General features: G+C 40.6%; 1 protein-coding gene across 13 annotated transcripts in view; it reads left to right on the top strand.

The window, feature by feature from the left end:
• The window catches only part of NCOR2 (nuclear receptor corepressor 2), a 713,121-nt gene that overhangs the window by 377,591 nt on the left and 315,016 nt on the right, over positions 1-20,514 (top strand). For 9 of the 13 annotated variants that reach the window (XM_063964589.1, XM_063964577.1, XM_063964580.1 and 6 more), the window contains exons 10-13: positions 11,006-11,178; positions 13,664-13,757; positions 14,063-14,125; positions 16,301-16,479. In XM_063964589.1, coding sequence (XP_063820659.1) covers positions 11,006-11,178; positions 13,664-13,757; positions 14,063-14,125; positions 16,301-16,479 — 509 coding nt within the window. The remainder of the gene's footprint in view (positions 1-11,005; positions 11,179-13,663; positions 13,758-14,062; positions 14,126-16,300; positions 16,480-20,514) is intronic. The other 4 variants (XM_063964590.1, XM_063964583.1, XM_063964578.1 and 1 more) reach the window with 3 other exon arrangements.

Below are 20,514 nucleotides of genomic sequence, written 5' to 3'. Positions count from 1 at the left end.
CATGGATTATTAAGTCCATTAAGGATGTGGAGCAAGTATTTAAAATCCTATCCCATTCTGATTTGAATTCTTCATTTGCAGTAGAGAAAGAAGGGGTTTTGTGGACGAGTAGACCTTTTGGAATCATCTGGTGGGAGAGGTATTTTTCCAGAGTCACCATCTCCCACCAGATCCGATTTTCCTTTAATAATACAGTTTCTAATTTTTTCATTAAGCTTTCTAAATTTTCGTACACAAGAACCGTGGAGTCCCCTTCTTCTCTAAATACATAATCAAATTTTGATTTTCTGTTTTCCCTTAGTTTAAACATGATGCAGCACAGTATTGACACTTAAAGGAAAAAAAGTAACAATGTGACTAATAGTTATAGTGAAAAAAACGTGCGCATGAAAAGCAGCTTGTCAATAACACCTCCTTGAAGGTTCCTTCACCCAAAACTGTGTGTACAAGACAAATAAATGGAGAGGTTACTTAACTAGCGCTTTCTCCCAAGGTATTTCTTTCTGCAAATTTTTATCCAATCTCACCTCGTAGCAGAGGAAGATATACAAATAATAGAAAGAATATATAGTGAAGTAATGTTTATTACATGAATTTTGTTACAAACAATTTTCTTAATACATAAAACATTAAAACATGGGCAGCAGCCTTTTGAATGGCAGTTTGACTGATCCCCCAATATGTAGGAAAATTACCGGAGATGTTGGAACTGTAACCAGTTCAATTCAGCATTAAAGTCCGTGGGAAAGGATTCCCGGGATATCCCCACAGGCAAGCAGCTGTTCAGGTAAGTCCCCCTTATTTGGAGAAGAGTCCAAACGCCAGTAGTCCACCAACGCGTTTCTACCCTCTTAGCTAGGGTCTTTTTCAAGGTGTGTATAACACTGGCTCTGCCTCCTACAAGTATTTAAATCGTGGTTGACCAATCCTTGCTTTTCCCTCTCAGCTGAACCCTATACATACATCAACTAATTGTCCCGTTGTCCGTTAGGCTGAGAGGGGACGAATTAGAGTGTTACGTCGCGGGTAGTCATGGTTACCGTGACTCCCGCTCCGTTTGCATCCCGCCGTCGTCCTGGTAACGTGAGCTTCCGCTCACGTCATTTCCACCTATATGAAAACAACTGTCTCAGCGTCCCGCCGTCGTCCTAGTAACGGGAGGTCCCGCTCTCGTCACTTCCGCTCTCGTCACTTCTGCTCATCTAATGTTCACGTCATTCTCCTCGTCAATGTTTTCCCGTAGTCATAGCAACATACTACTCCTCTATGTTGCTGCAGTTGTTTATGACAGTCCTCATTCAAAACGGTTCATAGCCGTGTACGATTCAATAAATTGTCCATAAAAAATAGTGTTGTTATACTATTGCAGATTATATTCTAATTAGACAAAAAGGAAAAAAAGAGGGAGGCGTATCATTCCTAAAGATGTTTGTCAAATCCACTTCCAAATATATCCCTCTAAAATAAAAAGTAAATGTTCAGTATAAAACCCATAAAATTTCATATCACATTCATAAGATTCAGTGGATCAAATACATAAAAAAACCATGTTATAAGAATACTAAATACTTTTCCATAAAATTTATAAAAACCATTTAACTTCAAAATCGACATTGAAGCCCTCTGGTTTGAGGGTTCCCAACTCGTATATGGCTTTCATTTCTGCTGTGGCTAATTGTCTATCAAGATCTTTGCGTCTCCAGGAGCCTTTAATGTGTCTCAAACCACAAAAACGCTTGATCCCTGACACACAGCTGTTGTGCTGGACTCTAAAGTGTTCCGACAGGGCATGGGTGCTCAAACCCTTTTTAATATTTCTAAGGTGTTCACCTATTCTTATCTTAAGTGCCCTGGATGTACGGCCCACATACCACAGTCCACATGTACATTCTATCGCATAAATAATGCTTGAAGTGTTACATGTGATAAAATCATGGATTTTAACATTTTTCTTGTTAATATTTAGCTCTGTAGTTTTGCTACTTTCTACCTTTACTCCCCTACAGCCTAAGCATAAACCGCACCTAAAAAAAACCTTAGATTTTATAGTGCACATTGGTTTCTTTGGCGGTAATGTGCTTTTTACTAAACGGGTTTTAATTGTGGATGCTCGTCTAAAGATGCACTTGGGATTTTTTTGGTAATAGTGTGCCTATTATTGGATCTTTCTTCAAGATCCCCCAATGTTTTTTTAAAGTTTTTTCCACCATTTTATATTGACTATTAAATGTGGTTACAAACGCCCAGTCGAATTTTGATCTGGTTCGTGTCTCCACCTTATTTTTAGGCTCCAACAATACTTTTCTTTCTATGTTGGCTATTTGATTCTTTGTATGTTCCAATTTCTCTGATGTATATCCAGAAGCCTCAAACTTTCGTTTGAGTTCCTCTGCTTGAACTTGATATACTTCCGTACTTGTACAATTTCGTTTAAGACGTCTGAATTGTCCATCCGGAATTGAGCCAAGCCAATTGGAGTGATGACAGCTTGAAGATTGTATATATGCCCCTGAATCAGTCGGTTTGTTAAAATTTTTTGTTTGTAAACATCCATCTTTTAAAAATACTGTTACATCTAAAAAATTCATAATTTCCATACTCTTTTCATAAGTAAAAACAATATTAAGATCGTTAGTATTTAAATATTTGCAAAATTCATTAAGATCTTCCTCATTCCCTTTCCATATAAAAAATACGTCATCTATATATCTTTTCCAGGATACCAGGTTCGCCCCATAGGGACAGTGGTTCCAGATGGTAGTTTCCTCCCACTGCCCCATGAAGATGTTTGCATAGCTTGGGGCGAACCTGGTACCCATGGCAGTGCCGACCTCTTGTTGGTAAAATGTCCCATTAAAAGAAAAGTAATTATTCTCTAGAATAAATCTGACCCCTTTAATTATAAATTCCTGCAAAGGTTCTTCCAGACCGCTTAGTCTTAAGGCCTCTGAAATAGCCTGTAGACCTTCTTGATGTGCTATAATTGTATAAAGGGAGCGGACATCTGCCGCCACCATATAATATCCAGATTCCCAACTTATATTTTCTATAACATTCAAAAAATCTCTAGTGTCTTTCAAATTCGATGGATATTTGGCCACTAATGGCTGTAAATAGTGGTCAATGAATTCCGATAGGTTAGATGTTATCGATCCTATGCCAGATATAATAGGCCTACCCGGTGGATTTACTGGGTTCTTGTGAACTTTAGGCAAGATATAGAGAACTGGAATTATTGGTTCGTTATTCAGCAAGAATTTCACCTCCTTTTCTTCCAAAGTGCAATTCTGTTCATATTCCTTTAGTAAGGTGCCTAGTTTATCAAGTATTTTATTTGTCGGATCTGTCCTAAGTTTTTTATATGTTTCTCCGTCATTTAATTGGCGGAGAACCTCTATATCATAGGCCTCTTTTGACATAATCACTATGCCCCCTCCCATGTCTGTAGGCTTTATGACTATGTCCTCATTCCGTTGTAAGTTTTTAAGGGCTTTTCTTTCTTTAAAGGTCAGATTATTTCTTTGTATTTTAGTGTCTACTTCCTGTAGATCATTGGACACTAGTTTAAGAAATGTGTCAAGAAAATTTCCCCTCATATGGGTGGGATTAAAGACCGATTTTGGTCTGAAAGGGGTTGTCTCCATTTCTTTCGGTTCTGTTAGATCTTTATTCAGAAAGAATTTTTTTATGCTCAATTTTCTTATAAATTTTTGGAGATCTACAAATGTACTAAATTGATTTAATGGAATTGAAGGGGCAAATTTCAACCCTTTTTCTAATAAGGAGATTTCCTCCTTTTCTAATAAATGGGAAGTGAGATTGAAGATCTTTATTTTTCCAGTGCTATTAGTATCATTCTGGGTGGAAGTCTCTAATGTAGATGTAGGGGGACCTATTCTTTTTTTCTTTCTATTTCTAAGTTTTTTCTTTCTTTTTTTATTGGGTTTGCCCTCCCTACATCCTCTATTCTTTATCTTGCGTATCTCTGTCTTCTCCCCCTGGATAAAAAAGGAGAGAATGATTCTGTACCCTCATATAAGGGTTCAAATCTATTCTTTGTTCTTAAATCTTTATAGTTTTCTTTTATCTCTTGATATCTTTCCTTATTCGGTTGGAAGTTTCTTCCATCTCTTTGATCGTACCCCTTATTTGGTTGGAAGTTTCTTCCGTCCCTTTGGTCGTATCTGTCATCATTATAATTTCGCCTTCTCCAATCCCTATTGATATCTCTAGATTTGTGTGTAATATCTCTTTGATTACGTGATAAAGGTCTTAAGTGGAGGTCTGTATGACCATCACCCCTTGGGCTATTTCTCGTAGTCCGTAGTGGATGCTGGGCGCCCGTCCCAAGTGCGGACTTCTTCTGCAATACTTGTATATAGTTATTGCTTAAATAAGGGTTATGTTGGTTGCATCAGGGTTGATCTGATGCTCCGTTGTTGTTCATACTGTTAACTGGGTAAGTTTATCACGAGTTATACGGTATGATTGGTGTGACTGGTATGAGTCTTGCCCTGGATTCCAAAATCCTTTCCTTGTACTGTCAGCTCTTCCGGGCACAGTTTCTCTAACTGAGGTCTGGAGGAGGGACATAGAGGGAGGAGCCAGAGCACACCAGTATCCAAATTCTTTCTTAAAGTGCCCTGTCTCCTGCGGAGCCCGTCTATTCCCCATGGTCCTTACGGAGTCCCCAGCATCCACTACGGACTACGAGAAATAGATTTACCGGTAAGTAACATCTTATTTTTTACGTAGAACTTTTTTTTATTGATATATATATATAATAAAATAAATGATGTACAATATATTGCTTCAGCCGCACCATTATATTTATTGAATTTAGAGTGTACATTTTTGCATTATTTATTATCCAATCTTACGTAACAGTTCCTTCCAGTAGCTCTGTATCCATATATATTTTACTTCTACAAGCTGGAGAATTTAAAAGCAATGTCTGTGTGTAGTAATAGTTTTGTTTCTTTAGCTTCTAGCCGAAGCCTCAGTTACTTGTTTAATTTAAAATTTGATTATTTTTGTTTCTCCCAATCTGAAAATAAAAAAAACTAAATTTTCAAGCTACGTGTAGTAAATTGAGCAGTGGAATTGTAGAGCTCTCTACCGTCTATTTATATGTGTCATTCGTGTTTCACTGGAACTATTAAGCAACAGTTCTGTGTAAATCACATGCTTCCTGGAAAGAAATCCTTTTCCATTTGCCAACTGCTATGATATTTTATATAAAGCTAGATTACACAGCCAAATGGAAAGCACTGTAGTTATTTATCAGATCTCTGTACAGGTTGAGTATCCCATATCCAAAATGCTTGGGACCAGAAGTATTTTGGATATTGGATTTTTCCGTATTTTGGAATAATTGCATAACATAATGAGATATGGTGATGGGACCTAAGTCTAAACACAGAATGCATTTATGTTTCATATACATCTTTTACACGCAGCCTGAAGGTAATTTTAGCCAATATTTTTAATAACTTTGTGCATTAAACAAAGTGTGTGTACATTCACACAATTCATTTATGTTTCATATACACCTTATACACACAGCCTGTAGGTCATTTAATACAATAGTTTTAATAACTTTGTGTCTTAAACAAAGTTTGTGTACTTTGAGATAGTGAAACCTTTGTTTTCTGATGGCTCAGTCTCACTCAAAAAATTCCGTATTTCGGAATATTTGGAATTGGGATACTCAACCTGTATAACACTGATACACAAGGTGTGCAGGCAAAATAAACTGACCTACTTCCTAAACAACTACTAGCAATATATGGAAACCTTCCAGCATTAATTTCAGAGGTCACTGATTAAATTTGGTTTCAGTATATTTGTGCCAGTGTACAAAACCAAATATAATGTAGCAGCTAAAATACTAGTGGCACTTAGCACTCAGTGACTAGATTGCCCCCATAAGGGAGAGTTATTCTTGAATTCACAGACTGAGCATTATTATTTTAGATCTTAGCACCCACCTCTAGTTGTGTCACATTACTGTAGTAACATTGTGGAGTAGGTGTGACACAATAGTGCACTTATGTGCTCAATGCAAGTAGTAGCAGGTTGTGCCAATAGTCTTTTTACAACCTATATGAAATAATCAGAATTTTTTATGGGGATGCAGTTAATTTCCCGAACGACGGGATCCCGGTGGTCAAAATATCGACGACGGAATCCTGACACCAGCAGGGGAAAAGCCAGCGGTTAGAATACCGACCGCAGCCCGGTATTCCTACTTGGGTGGTAGGTCCACGCCACCACCCAAGGGGGTATATAATAGTGTGGCCACCGGTCCCGAAGCTGTCGGGATTCCGGTATCTGTCTCCTGACCGCCAGGATTTCATATTGGACCTTTTTTATGTATACACAGGGGTTATTGTTCTTTTTCTGGGAAAAGACACAGGGGGAGATTGAGCAAAGCTTAGAGAGTGATAAACTACCAACCAATCAGCTTCTGTCATTTATCAAACAGCCTGTAACATGGCAGTTAGAAGCGGATTTGTATTTTATCTCTCTCCACTTTATTTCTCTACAAGCTTTGATAAATCTCCCCACCGTTGCTGTACTTTCTGCATTAAATATAGTTGGATTCAACATCCAGCTTTGGGAAGTATCCTATTAGCTGTGGTCATTTTTCTCCCACAAAAAATGGTCTTTTATCGCGCTCTTTGCCCGATGGTCACTATCAATTTATAGCCCATTTTTTCCATGGAAACATATAGGTCCATGGCTTTTTGTGGATACTATGTGTTTCTGTGATTGCTGAAAAAATGCTTACTTATTGGGGATTTGGTTGCAGGCAAAACAAAATTGCTAATAAGTGTCCGCATCGAGCTTAATAGGATAGCCCCGGCCAAGTCAATTAGCTGCAGCAAACTACCGTAGCTAATTGGGATACCGCCCCTTTGTGTGTTTATAAGGGTTTGTGTACAAACTCACCAGTATGTGTCAAGATCCCGACTGTTGTAAGTATTTTGTCCCTAACACCCCTCCCTCCTTGTACTTCCGGGATGCGTCAGGATTCCGGCTGCCTGGAGCTTGCTGTCGGTTGGGATCTGCCAGCATCCAGACATAAGAGAACAACAGAAATAAACAAATCTGCACAAGTGTATAAATGGCTCAAACTAAACAGGAACTTTAAAGGAAATAGAGTGGCAGAAATCAAGTTTTGCGCCTGTCGGCAAGTGCGCAAATACCTCTACAGGTGTAGAAAACAATTGGATTCCCCCCATTATGTAAATACCTGAACTTAATTTACTCAAAATATAATTATTTTCATACCTATTGCTGGCAATAGCAAAGACTTTAATATTACCAAAACCACCATAGCATCTCAAATTCAATACTCAAGAAATAATAATAAAAGTAAAAAATTTTTTTTGACTGACTGCATCTTTTTCCCAATACAGTATATAGGGGGTCATTCCGAGTTGTTCGCTCTGTAAATTTCTTCGCATTACAGCGATTTTCCGCTTAGTGCGCATGCGCAATGTCCGCACTGCGACTGCGCCAAGTAAATTTGCTATGCAGTTAGGAATTTTACTCACGGTTTTTTCTTCGTTCTGGTGATCGTAATGTGATTGACAGGAAGTGGGTGTTTCTGGGCGGAAACTGGCCGTTTTATGGGAGTGTGTGAAAAAACGCTACCGTTTCTGGGAAAAACGCGGGAGTGGCTGGAGAAACGGAGGAGTGTCTGGGCGAACGCTGGGTGTGTTTGTGACGTCAAACCAGGAACGACAAGCACTGAACTGATCGCACTGGCAGAGTAAGTCTCGAGTTACTCAGAAACTGCACAGAGATGTCTTATCGCAATATTGCGAATCTTTCGTTCGCAATTTTAAGAAGCTAAGATTCACTCCCAGTAGGCGGCGGCTTAGCGTGTGCAAAGCTGCTAAAAGCAGCTTGCGAGCAAACAACTCGGAATGACCCCCATAGTTCATTGCAGTGGCACGTGCGGTGAGGTAAATGGCACTCCTTAGCATTTTATAGTCAAAACTCTGGAGTATGACAGGAGATGCATTGCTAACCTGACCGCATGTCACTGCTTCATTAAGGGGCCACTCAGAGATATATAGCAATGCTTGGAGAGAGATAAAGTACCAACCAATCCCCTTGGTTAATGTCTCAAGCAGTGAATACAGAGAAGTAGATCAGTAGAGAAGTTGTCCATAGCAACCAATCAGCATCTACCTATAATTTTATAGAATGTACTTGATAAATGCTACCTTCAAGCTGATTGGTTACTATGGACAACTTCTTCACTAGTCCACTTCTCCATTCTATTCACTGCTTGAGACATCAACCTAGTTTAACCACTTGCCTGGCAAGGTCGCATCAGATGCGACCATGCCTGCAAGTGCTTTATCTGACCTGGTCGCACAGGATGCGACCAGTCAGATAAACTGTGTTAGCAGCTGCAGAGAAGAGAAACTTCCCTCCGCAGCTGCTGTCAGAGGGACCGGAAGGTCCCTCTGCCTCCCTGCACCCTCCCCCTGTGTCTTCCATGCTGCCAATCGTTGCTGATCGGTCAGCATGGCAGGATCCCTCACCCCCAGCGGCTGCAGACAATAGCAGCTGCTGGGGAGTGTAAATCAACTCCCCCAAGCCACCCCCAGACTCCCCCTGTATACCTGGAGGCTGTCCGAGATCTAAAAAGAAAAGTCGAAATGTTACCGATGTTCCGATGGTCATGATGTTCCCAATCGATGTTTCGCTGTTTGGGGGGAAATTATTTCAAAAATATATATTTTTAGCTATTTATTTTTTTAACTAAAATCATTTTGGATTAGGTTAAATTCATGTTCTTCACATAATTCACTCATAACCCCCCCCCCCCCCCCCGACAATTGGGGGGGAAATCGTCAGTTAAATGGTTAAAAAAAATTACAGATTGGGGGAGATTCAAATGTTTGAAAAGTCAGTTGGGTGTCTGTTTTTTCCTATCTAATAGACAGGAAAAAACAGACACCCAACCGACTTTTCAAACATCTTCCCCTTAGGATCTAATCGGTTAGTACTTTCTCTCTCGAAGCTGTGATACATCTCCCCTTCAGTGTGTTACATTAGTAATTGTAAAGGTCTAATCATTTTCTGCCAATCATACACCATCAGAATTGCTATGGTGAACCCTGGGAGTTTGTGTTTTGTCTTAAAATTTCATTTAACTTGGCTAAATGTATTTTATAAGCAGATGCTTTCAAATGCAACAAAACAGTTAGTCGGAAACAGTGAAGTTCATTGTTAATATAACAATCTTGTAGGCGAGGAAGAAACATATTAATGGCCAGCGGCTTTCGTATTCAGCTTCCAAAAAAGTCAACAGATTTTGTTGCTCCTGCCAATATTTGTATTGTGTACTGGTTAGCTTGTAAAGTAAGTTTTAAGACCCCTTATTTGTCTGCCATTTTTTATACAGACTGAACAATGCTTGCATGAGTATTCAACCCCTGATTAGTACTTGGTAGAACCACCTTTGCTACAACAACAGCTCTTGATCTGCTGTTTTGCACACCAGTTGGGAGTGATTTGTGCCCATCTTCCTTGCACACTTGCTGCAGGCTGTTCAAGTTGGTTGGACGAGACTTCTGTGCTGCAATTTTCAAATATTACCACAGATTCTTATGTGGTCTGAGATCTGAACTTTGAATTGTAGAACTTTCACCTTTTTGTTGTTCAACCATTGCAGTATTGCTTTGGCCATGCTGCAGAAAGGGGGACCTTTCTTCTAAGCTTTATTTTTCTGGCTTAATGGAGCAGGTTGTCTGCAGTATCTAGCCAAATCAGGTGGAAGCTGCACTAGCTAAATCTCACTTGTGTACAGAGTCACAGTATTGCTACTGCTGTTTGAATTAGGAGATAAATATGTATTCAAGAGAAGAAAAAAAAAACATTTAAAAGTAAACCCTAACTACCTGCTGAGCCCTAGGTAACAGCCTAGGTTGCTTAATGGACGATCTGCTCAGATAACACTGCTTGCATTGGCCTGCAGTTGAATCAATGGAACCAGTCAATTACCCCAGAAACTCTTTGCACCGAGTAGTCTTGTTGTCCTTTGGCCAGCTCCTCCCATATAAGTGTAATGAAATTAGTGCTATGTATGGGATGTAGTCAGCGTCCCGAATGTCACAATCACGACTGCCAGAATACCGGCACCTGCTGAAAATGCTGACAGTTTCAAGTGGTAAGTACCAGTGTTTGGATTAGGCCCCGCAAGGTGTGGGTTGGCCGTAGAATACCTACCAAAGATTGCAAGCACTTTCACCATCGGGATTCTGCTGCCGTCATTCTGACAGTCAGGATTCTGACTGTCAGATTCCACACCCAACCCATATGTATGTTTTCTAACTCAAAAAAACTGTTATCTAGAAATAGTTGGCAATTCCATGTTTTATCTACCTTGGACAGTTCTGTCGCTAGTTTAAAATGTGGAAAAAAAGAAGTTTAGCATCAAAACAAGACTTAAGCTACATGAGCACCCTTACATTGTACATGTCCTATATTCCACTGCCTTCCGAATTCCACACTTTTTATTGTATATTTATTTCTATATTTGTTTTCCTGTCTATACAATGCAGGTTTTTGGAAACATGCTGTAGAGTGTTTATTGTATATTAGTTTCAATGCTAATGTTTGACACTGACACACACACACACACACACACACACACACACACACACACACACACACACACACGCACACACACGCACACACACACACACCTTGCTACTTTGTTGACGGTGTTTTGCTTCAATAGATAATAAAAATGTTCAGCATCAGATCCAAATGCCAATTTGGCCACTTAAAAAATGTGAAGTAATACAAAATTTAGCTAATGTGTTTATTAATGTTAAGGCTTTGTTTGCCACTGTATTTTCATAAATATAGTGTGCAGCTAGCAAGGATGTAAATATTTCTGATAAATAGTTTTGTTCCGCATCAATTGTTCGAAGTTGAAGACCAGCATGTTCCAACTGATCTGTTTCTGATTCAGGAACAAAAACTCTGCCAGCGGTATGACCAGCTGATGGAGGCCTGGGAGAAAAAGGTGGAACGGATTGAAAATAATCCGCGCAGAAGAGCAAAAGAGAGTAAGGTCAGAGAATACTATGAAAAGCAGTTTCCTGAGATCCGCAAGCAGAGGGAGCTCCAGGAACGCATGCAAAGGTTGGTATAAACTGTGTTTGTGTCGGAGTGCAATACATATGATGTGTATAATTCTAGTCCCCCCAGGCTGCTATTACACTTTCACTGTGTAACAGGTGCTGCATGATTTCACTTTGTCCACTGCTATATATATATATATATATATATATATATATAATATATATATATATATATACATATATATATATATATAAGACGACTCCTCTGTATGTGGTGTGGGGTGGTCAAGGTGCACCATGCAGGCTTTATAAGTCAGACATATAGACACAGGTATAGACCTATGCAACAACAGTTTTTGTTGAATAATTGGGGCACCAGTCATTCTCTTGTAAGAATATACCACTTCATTCCTCTCCTGCTGCACATGACAAACGCTTGGCATGCCAGATGTTATATGACAATCTTATAGATATAATTATTGTATAAAAGCACAGTTTGCATCTGAAACATGCAGGCCCACCTAGCCCTTTGCTGGCTAGTGTCTATAGTTCCACAATATCGCACGACCCACCAGCAGCTCTCATCTCTGCAGCTTTAATGAATGACATACCCTTCGCTAGTGCATTATTCTTCCCTTGTGTGCTGCTACACTGTGCCTCATGCTCAACCTGTCTCTCTCTCCTCCCTAGGGGCCATCAATATACAGATGGTCACAACACCTATCTGCCTCTCTTTGCACCCCTTCTCCTTCACACGGGACAGCAGTATACAGACTCCAATGCAGCTCTGACACTCTCAGCAGTGTCCTCTCAGCCGCAGCCTGCCCCTCTCCTATAGCCACACTGGTCAAACAGTGACCCCCTCTAAGGGCTGCTGGGAGCTTTTTCCCTGTTCTCACAATACCTCTGCAGCTCTTACCCTCTCTTGAGTTCTGTAGGAACAGAGATATCACTGGGCTACTCACACAGCTTTCTTCTGGCTGCAGATTCTCACATCCCCAGACTTTCTCTGTGTCTTTCACTCACAGGCTTTATCTCTCTGGTTTCTCTTCAGACCTCTCTCCTGGGGGTAAATTTACGAAGATGGGAGTTCTATTTTCAGATTCTACTTCTCATTTATCTAACACCTTCTAGAAGATAATACCTGAAATCTCATTTGTTGCTATGGACAACATTCCATCTTTAATAGAACTCCCATCTTAGTAAATTTACCCCCTGGTCTTTTTTTCTCTACGGCCCGCCCGTCTCCCACATCGGGGGGAGCGTATGATCTCTCTCCCTGCTCCCTAGTACTAAGGCTGGGTACACGCTATGCGATATTATTCGTTCAGTAGACAATGATATATCGTTAAGTGCACCTGTCCTTGTGTACAGCTGATATGTCTGTGAACGACTTCGTTCAGATATATCGTGTCGGCCCATGCCTATATATCATGTAACTGTGTATGGGCGCTCTGCTGATCGAAAGATATATTAGCCGCAGAATCCATTGAATGTGACATGGCCGTGCATATTCAAATGAGTCTGCTTGTCAGACATATCATGTGGACATTGATACGTGTGTATCCACAAAATAATTTGTCTATAATCCTTACTAATCGTTATATCTGTCAGCTGGAAGTACTGTATGTACCTAGCCTAAGTTGTCTCGTCAAAGGCAGTAAAACCTGTCCCTCTACAGGCTGAGGCTCCAATCCCCCTTCGATGGTATTTGCTTTGCCACATCTCTCTTTTTCGGGTCCCTTGATTTGTCATGCCCCTTTTCTCTTGAAAACCCTCCATGTGTCTCACATGCAGTATCTGCAATAGGCAGCAGCATTTAACATTGATGGGGTTGTTATTCTTTTAACATATATGACTTATTTATTATTACCAGTTATAATATGATGTTGTTGTTGTTGTTGTTGTTGTTGTTGTTGCTGCTGCTACGACTACTACTACTACTACTACTACTACTACCTTATTATGTGTGTTTGCCTATACTCCACACAGATTCCCCCATGTTCCCTAATGGAAAGCCATGCCAAGCGGCTATCTGGAGTCCTATATTAATGAGACCAGAAATGTGATGCTCTTTCCTGGATATGTGCCTTGATACCTTGCCCCCTCAGTGCTGAATCAGATGACTCAGTGGGGGTCATTCACTAACAGAGTATACATTTGTAGCAACCTGTAGCAGCTCCAGTGAATAAAGTAACTGCTAATTGTACAGTCTAAAGGAAATGGTGGATGCTTGAGTGTGTAATGATGCAGGAATATAGTAAATCTGAGTTACGTGAGAATACTAATCTATAGTCCATTCCCTTCACCTTTTTTATTTTTATGTGTTTTGTGGGCCAATGTTTGACTGCTCAGCACCATACCTTGTAGGAAATCATGTCACGCTGGATTAATAAAATGAGATTTAGATGTATTGTTGCACCCAATGAGAGTCCTGGGTATCAAGTGTACTATGAATGTCTGCTGTGACCAAGTTAAATTGCTCATCCATACAACCTGCTCGTGCATCACTACACTTGGCTGAACATTTCAATTCCATCTCTCAGCAGGGTAGGACAGAGGGGAAGCAGTCTGTCCTTATCTGCTGCACGCAGTGAGCATGAAGTGTCAGAAATTATTGACGGCCTCTCAGAGCAGGAGGTAAGGATTCCTTCTGCCTTATTTAATCTGCTGCAATGCCCAATGCTGGAATCTGCTGGTATAGTATATATGTGCAGTACTATACAGCTGCTGTCCTAAACAACCCATTCTTTCCTGCCCAGTAATAGGGCCTCTATAAAGCCCAAGCAGAAAAATAGATTTCATAATCTTAAAATTAACTTGAAACAAACTCTCCTTTACTTAATTTATTGCGGCAAAACCCCCCACAAACACTTTTTAACAATATTCTATCAGTTGCTGGGCTAAATGTCTAATCCTTTGATATCCCTCACCAACTTTATCAGCCAGCGGTTAGAGACGTTATGATGGTTGGTGAGTCCTCGCTACAGAATGCTGAGACTAAACAGGTAGGATAAATCTGACAAAGCATTTCATTATAAGATGGTTTTAAACAATGGTAATATTTAAAACGTGAAAAGTACATTTTAGTTTGACCTTGTTTTACAGTGATAAGATATGTAGACATATACAATTTAGTTTTATAACCGGGCCAGAACAGGGCTCTATGCCGGCACCAAGCCTAAACCAATGACGTCATGATGTCACGCCTAGGGGACAGGGCCGCTGCTCTAGGAAGTAGAGCACTGCCCGAAGGACGCACTGGTCAGCTCCACAGGCTGCACAGTGTCTGCCTGGAGAGTCCCTTGGACTGCAGTTCTGCAGCAGTGCTACCGGCTGCAGGGTCCCATTCCAGGCACTCTATTATCCATATGCAAGTGCCGTGGGGCAACGACGAGCATGGATCCTGGTTGACGGCTCTGCTCAAACACTCCTAATTACAGTCCTGATTTGTGCTAATGGTCACTAAAAATCTACCTGGTTCCCTTTTTTAACTCCATATCTGTCCTACAGTTGGCCTTTATATCCTAAATTGCCAGGTTTGTATCCAAGCTGATTTTAACCTGGTACCTGTACCTAAAGTGAAACACATGGAGACACTCCACTATGTGACTCTGATTTTGTTGAACAGGAATTGTGCAAACCCATTTTAAAGAGTGCATCCAGTTAATAAAAAATAATGTTCTCCCAGTTTTTTGGTGCAAAAAGCCTTTACGCTATGTACCATGTGTTCTAGCTTCTATTTTCTCTAGTTTTGGAATAAATCAGAGTGCGTGGGAGCTCAACCAGCCACCAAAGTTGGTTCATATATGTCCAGCCAATTGCTATAATGGAGCCTTTTGGGATTGTATATGTCCAATTTGGGCATTCAAGTGTCACCAAATTAGAGCTACATATGGATGCTAAGTTATGAGCCCTTATCCTGTCTGAAATGGCTGATACCTTAAACAAAAACACGTCATATGTTATTAACAGCCCTTTCAAGTAAGGAAATGTTTTGTTTAGAGATCCTCAGTCTATTTATGGGTAAATATTGTTAATAAAAGAAAAATCTTTTTTTTAGTGTTTAGTTCTTTAATTTTTGGGGAGGAATTCAATCACCCGAGATTCGCTTTTGTGGTAAAAGACCGTGAAAAATTTCTGCTTTACTGCAATTTTTTGTTGGGGTCATTTAATTACCCCCTGTTTTTTACACGCCTGTTTTCACATGAAAACACACAGGATCCCGGATACGGTCCTGGATCCATGTGTTTTCTCGCGACCGTGGCCGCAAAAACACGGTACTTATTGCGGGTTTTGTGTCTCCTGCCTGCGGGCAGGTGAAACAAAATCCTCAGTAGTGCCGGCTATAAGGGATAATTGAACAAGTTGTTGTAAAGTGGTTGGAGGATGGATCTTTAGCTGACTTTTATACTTTTTCCCAATGCACATCTTCATATTTCTTACCTCTAGACAAAGTTAGGTGGGCATTTGGGGCCTAATTCAGACTTGATCGCTCCTCTGCGTTTTTGCAGAGGTCTGCCGTTAGATAGCTGCCACCCATAGAGAGTGAAAACCATCCCCGTGCAAGTGTGTGAATGCATGAGTACGCCGTTCGAAAACTTTGCCAGAGAGCAGACATCTGCAAATCCGTTCGCAATTCACTCACCATCGAATGATTTTTCCATTCTTTGCAGTCTGTGCGTAACCCAGGACTTATTCCTACAATGCAATACAAACGGCTGATAGGGGCCGGAGCTGACGTCACACACCCTCCCTGAAACCACTTGGGTATGGCTGCGTTTTTCCTGACACTTCCAGAAATTGGCCAGTTACCACCCACAAACGTCCGCTTCCTGTCAATCACCTTGCGTACGCCTAGCGATCTAAATTTTTAAACCATTCTTTCGCTGTTTTGGCTCACGTGTGCGCATTGCAGTGCATGCGCAGTCATTCGATAATCATCCACTGTGCGATTTCGCACAACAGCGATCGGGTCTGAATTAGGCCCTTGGTCTGCAGACAGTAGATGTAAACATTGGAGTGCCCGGAGTGGGTCATCCAGGCACATTGGTGCAACGCCTAACCATCTTGTGTTATGCGTTTTTATATTGAATGTGAATCTCTAAAAACTTGTGCACTTGAATGACACATTGTCCCCTTTCTGTCACTGTGTGGTCACTTCTAATGTGCTTTTTCTATAGAACATGGAAAAACAGATGCGTCAGCTGGCAGTCATACCCCCTATGCTGTTTGATGCAGAGCAGCAGCGTATCAAGTTCATCAACATGAATGGCCTGATGGATGACCCCATGAAGGTGTATAAGGAACGGCAGGTCATGAACATGTGGAGTGAACAGGAGAAGGACACCTTTAGGGATAAGTGAGTTTTGATATGTAGGGCGCAGCCTCCTAAAATGATGGGATTGTCCTCATTCTAGTGGTCTTTCTGTATATGCTGTGTGTATTAGTTCACAGCAAGGGCTTAAAAACAATACAGTCACCAATGGCTTTATTTTGTTTATATTTCTTACTGATTGTGTCATAAAATAATTTAACATCTCTTTGAACAATCTTTTTATGAAGAGTATATATGTGTGTATGAACCCCCGCTTTGTATGTGTATATTTGTACTTTGTATATCAGTATGTGTAGCAGTTTGGTAATAACAGATTTACATAATTCATATGCCCACTAGTGCACAGATCATTACAGCATATCCCTGTATTTGTTCAAGCGCTAATCTGATCATGTTAAATATGCCATTACTGAACAATCAAGCAACACCTGGCATGAAATGTTATCACTCAGTATTATGAACAAGTGCAAAGTGTTTTTGTGTAAAAAGAAATCTGATTGGATTTTATGCTTATAAAGAAAACCTCATTTGCCGTTTTGATGCTTTTATTCACAAATGTTTCTTTTTGAAAAGTATCTATTGCACATCTGAATTGTCAGCAATAATGATCCCACAGGACGAAGCTGTGTGTCCGCATATAGGGGGTCATTCCGAGTTGATCACTCGCTAGCAGTTTTTAGCAGTCGTGCAAACGCTAAGCCGCCGCCCCCTGGGAGTGTATTTTAGCTTAGCAGAAGTGCGAACGAAAGGATCGTAGAGCGGCTACAAAAAAAATTGTGCAGTTTCAGAGTAGCTCCAGACCTACTCCTAGCTTGCGATCACTTCAGACTGTTCAGTTCCTGATTTGACGTCACAAACACGCCCTGCGTTCGCCCAGCCACGCCTGCGTTTTTCCAGGCACGCCTGCGTTTTTTGGAACACTCCCTGAATACTGTCAGTTGACACCCAGAAACGCCCTCTTCCTGTCAATCACTCTGTGGCTGCCACTGCGACTGAAAAGCTTTGCTAGCCCTTGTGTAAAAACACTTTGCCCGTTGTGAAAGTACGTCGCGCGTGTGCACTGCGCCGCATACGCATGCACAGAAGTGCAGTTTTTTTGCATCATCGCTGCGCAGCGAACATTTTTAGCTAGCGATCAACTCGGAATGACCCCCATAGGTCCTAATCTGGATGAGATTTGTTTACACAGTCAAAGGATGACCAAATAGTGTCCATCTTAATTTATGATTCCAGTTTCTTTAGTATATACTTTGATTTTAGATGGCATTAATTTCAGTCATCACACACACACACACACACACACACACACACACACACACACACACTTATCATAACTACAGTAGTGTAAGCAACTAGTGAAAACTGAAAAGGGATATACATCATAGGAAAAGTTATTTCAGATGGAAAAATAAAACTTAAAGGAAATCTTATTTTTTCCATCATTTAAAGTTGTATATTACGTTGCATTATTCTTAAATGTTGTTTCACCTTAGTGCCTAGAATAACATTTAAATGTTTTGCTGGTTAAACCTCCAGACATTTTTAGGTTGGGGGGAGACTTTTCTTAAATATATTTAATTTGGTAAGTATTACTTGGGGATGATTTTCCAATGTTCCTCTAAGAAATGTATATCAATATGTAATCACAGTTTCCAAACCATAGATGCCCCAACTATATGTACCCAAGAGGTCGAGCATCTTAATTTTGTAAGTAGCTCTTAAGATGCAATTTCCTGACCCGACTTTTGCAGGAGCTTTTGAAGATGGTTATCAGCTAACGCTCCTGCATATATTTCTATGCAATCAGCCAATATCGGGGTGATTGGCCTGATAATTGCAAAGGTGTGCACCCAGTTTTTCTCTGGTGAGATGAAAGGTGTCCCCTGAGGAGCTTCCCACTGCCTCACCATATAAGAATAGGTCTAGTAGAGTATTCTAAAGATATTATCACAATATAGTGCAGGTCCTTCTGTTCACACCATTAAAAACAAACTGTAGAAAGTTTCAGTTAAACTTCACTAGTTGAAACGAGATTGTACATGAGCTGATTATATTGACTATAAAATTCTACACTTTAGGTTTAGTATACATAGAATATAGAATAGCCTTCACTTGTGGCCTGGTAATTATTGTTCACACTCCTATTCACTGCGATAACTTCACTTGATAAGTATACCCTAACCTATTAAATAGAAAACTGAAATACGTTGTTAAGGCTTGTTCTAAAATGATAGATTGGTTTCCCAGAATCTACAGTATATGTTCTTTCTACTGCTGTACAGAGAAAACTTCTCGGTTACAAAACTTGATCAAATCTGTTTTTCTTTACAATTTAAATAAAATGTTCTTACATATGTACTTATTCTATTTTGTGGTATGTGTCCCCCCAGGGACCGTCACACAGATGCAGGAGATCCTTAGCTCTGTCAAATTGTTCTCAAAATAACAAGTTGCTCTCACAGTAATTAACAAAGTGTATACTAGGAAAATCACATGGGGCATGGATTAAGCAATTACAGACATTTGGGGGTGATAGTACTTGGCAAAGTTACCGATGCTTAAGGGGGGTACACAATGATAACAGCACTGTTGACAAACGCTGATCTAAATCACCTGGACTACAGCATTTATTTTTTTCATGGCATGTAGCCAGAGCTTGTTTAACCAGTTAACTGACGATTTATTTAGCCGAAAACCGATCCTAAATTGTCGTTTTTTTTAATGAGTGAATTAGGTGAAGAACATGACTTTAACCCTATCCCAAATGATTTTAGTTAAAAAAATAAAAATAATATTTTTATTTATTTCTAAATATTTTTGTTTCAAACATCGAAACATCACGGCTTTTATTTTGAAAGCCGGGCCGCCTGCAGGTATACGGGGGGGGTCTGGGGTTGGCTTGGGAGGGTTCATTTACTCTCCCCAGCGGCTGCCATTGTCTGCAGCCGCTGGAGGGGGGGGATCCTGCTGTGCTGACCGATCAGCAGTGATCGGCAGCATGGTAGACACAGGGGGAGAGTGCAGGGAGGCAGAGGGACCTTCCGGTCCCTCTGACAGCTGCAGCGGAGGGAAGTTTATCTTCCCTGCCGCTGCTAACACTCTCTATCTGACTGGTCGCATCCTGTGCGACAAGGTCAGATAGAGCACTTGCAGGCATGGTCGCATCTTGCCCTAGGCAATATACAGCCATCGGGACCCCATATTAATATATATATATATATATTGTAACACTGTAGGGGTGCAAGGCGCCTTTTCCTGGGGAATATGGCCGCACGCAGCAGCTGAGGAACAACACAAGTCCAGTTTCTGGTACAACTGACCCCGGCCAGTTTTATTGAAACAGAAAATAAAACAAACCCCAAAATAAAAATACCTTGCCTGTCCGGCACTAACTAAACATAAGATATTCCTAACTGTCACTAAACAAAACACAGAGTTCTTCAGTACATACTGTATAGCTTACTTGCATCAGAAAGCGTGTCTCTCACACACAGATCCTGCAGCCTTCCCAGGCAGTCTGCCCATACTAATCAGGTTAGAAGCACTATAACACTCTTACACAGCTGAAACCCTGATTAGCCCTCTGTGAGGCCAAAGACCCGAACTGGGCCCAATGTCTAGAACTCGCCTTATCTCTCTCTCAGAGCCTTTACCCAGCTTTTACAGCAAACTGAAAAGGTTCAGACAAAACAAAAAGCATTTTTCCTAGAAGTTAACATTTTCTAAAACATGTAAGACAAGAACCTGGGACAAATATACCTGCCCTCAAACACTATCCCAGTGTTCTTGTCACATATCCCCCTCCCCTGTTTCGACCTAGGGGCCGGAACACTTGTAGCCCCCAAACAGAAGATGCGAGACAATGCATCTGCGTTGGCCAATTGTGTTCCCGGTCTATGTTCAACAGTAAACTTAAAATCCTGCAACGCTAGAAACCATCTAGTTACCCGAGCATTCTTGCCTCTATTTACATACATCCATTTTAAAGGGGCATGATCCGTCACTAGTCTGAATTGTCTACCCAAGAGGTAATATCTCAAGGTATCTAGTGCCCACTTA

This window comes from Pseudophryne corroboree, chromosome 1, assembly GCF_028390025.1.
Source record: "Pseudophryne corroboree isolate aPseCor3 chromosome 1, aPseCor3.hap2, whole genome shotgun sequence".
Lineage (NCBI taxonomy): Eukaryota > Metazoa > Chordata > Amphibia > Anura > Myobatrachidae > Pseudophryne > Pseudophryne corroboree.
Note: the sequence above shows the minus strand (reverse complement) of the source record. Positions and strands in the feature narration are given on the sequence as shown.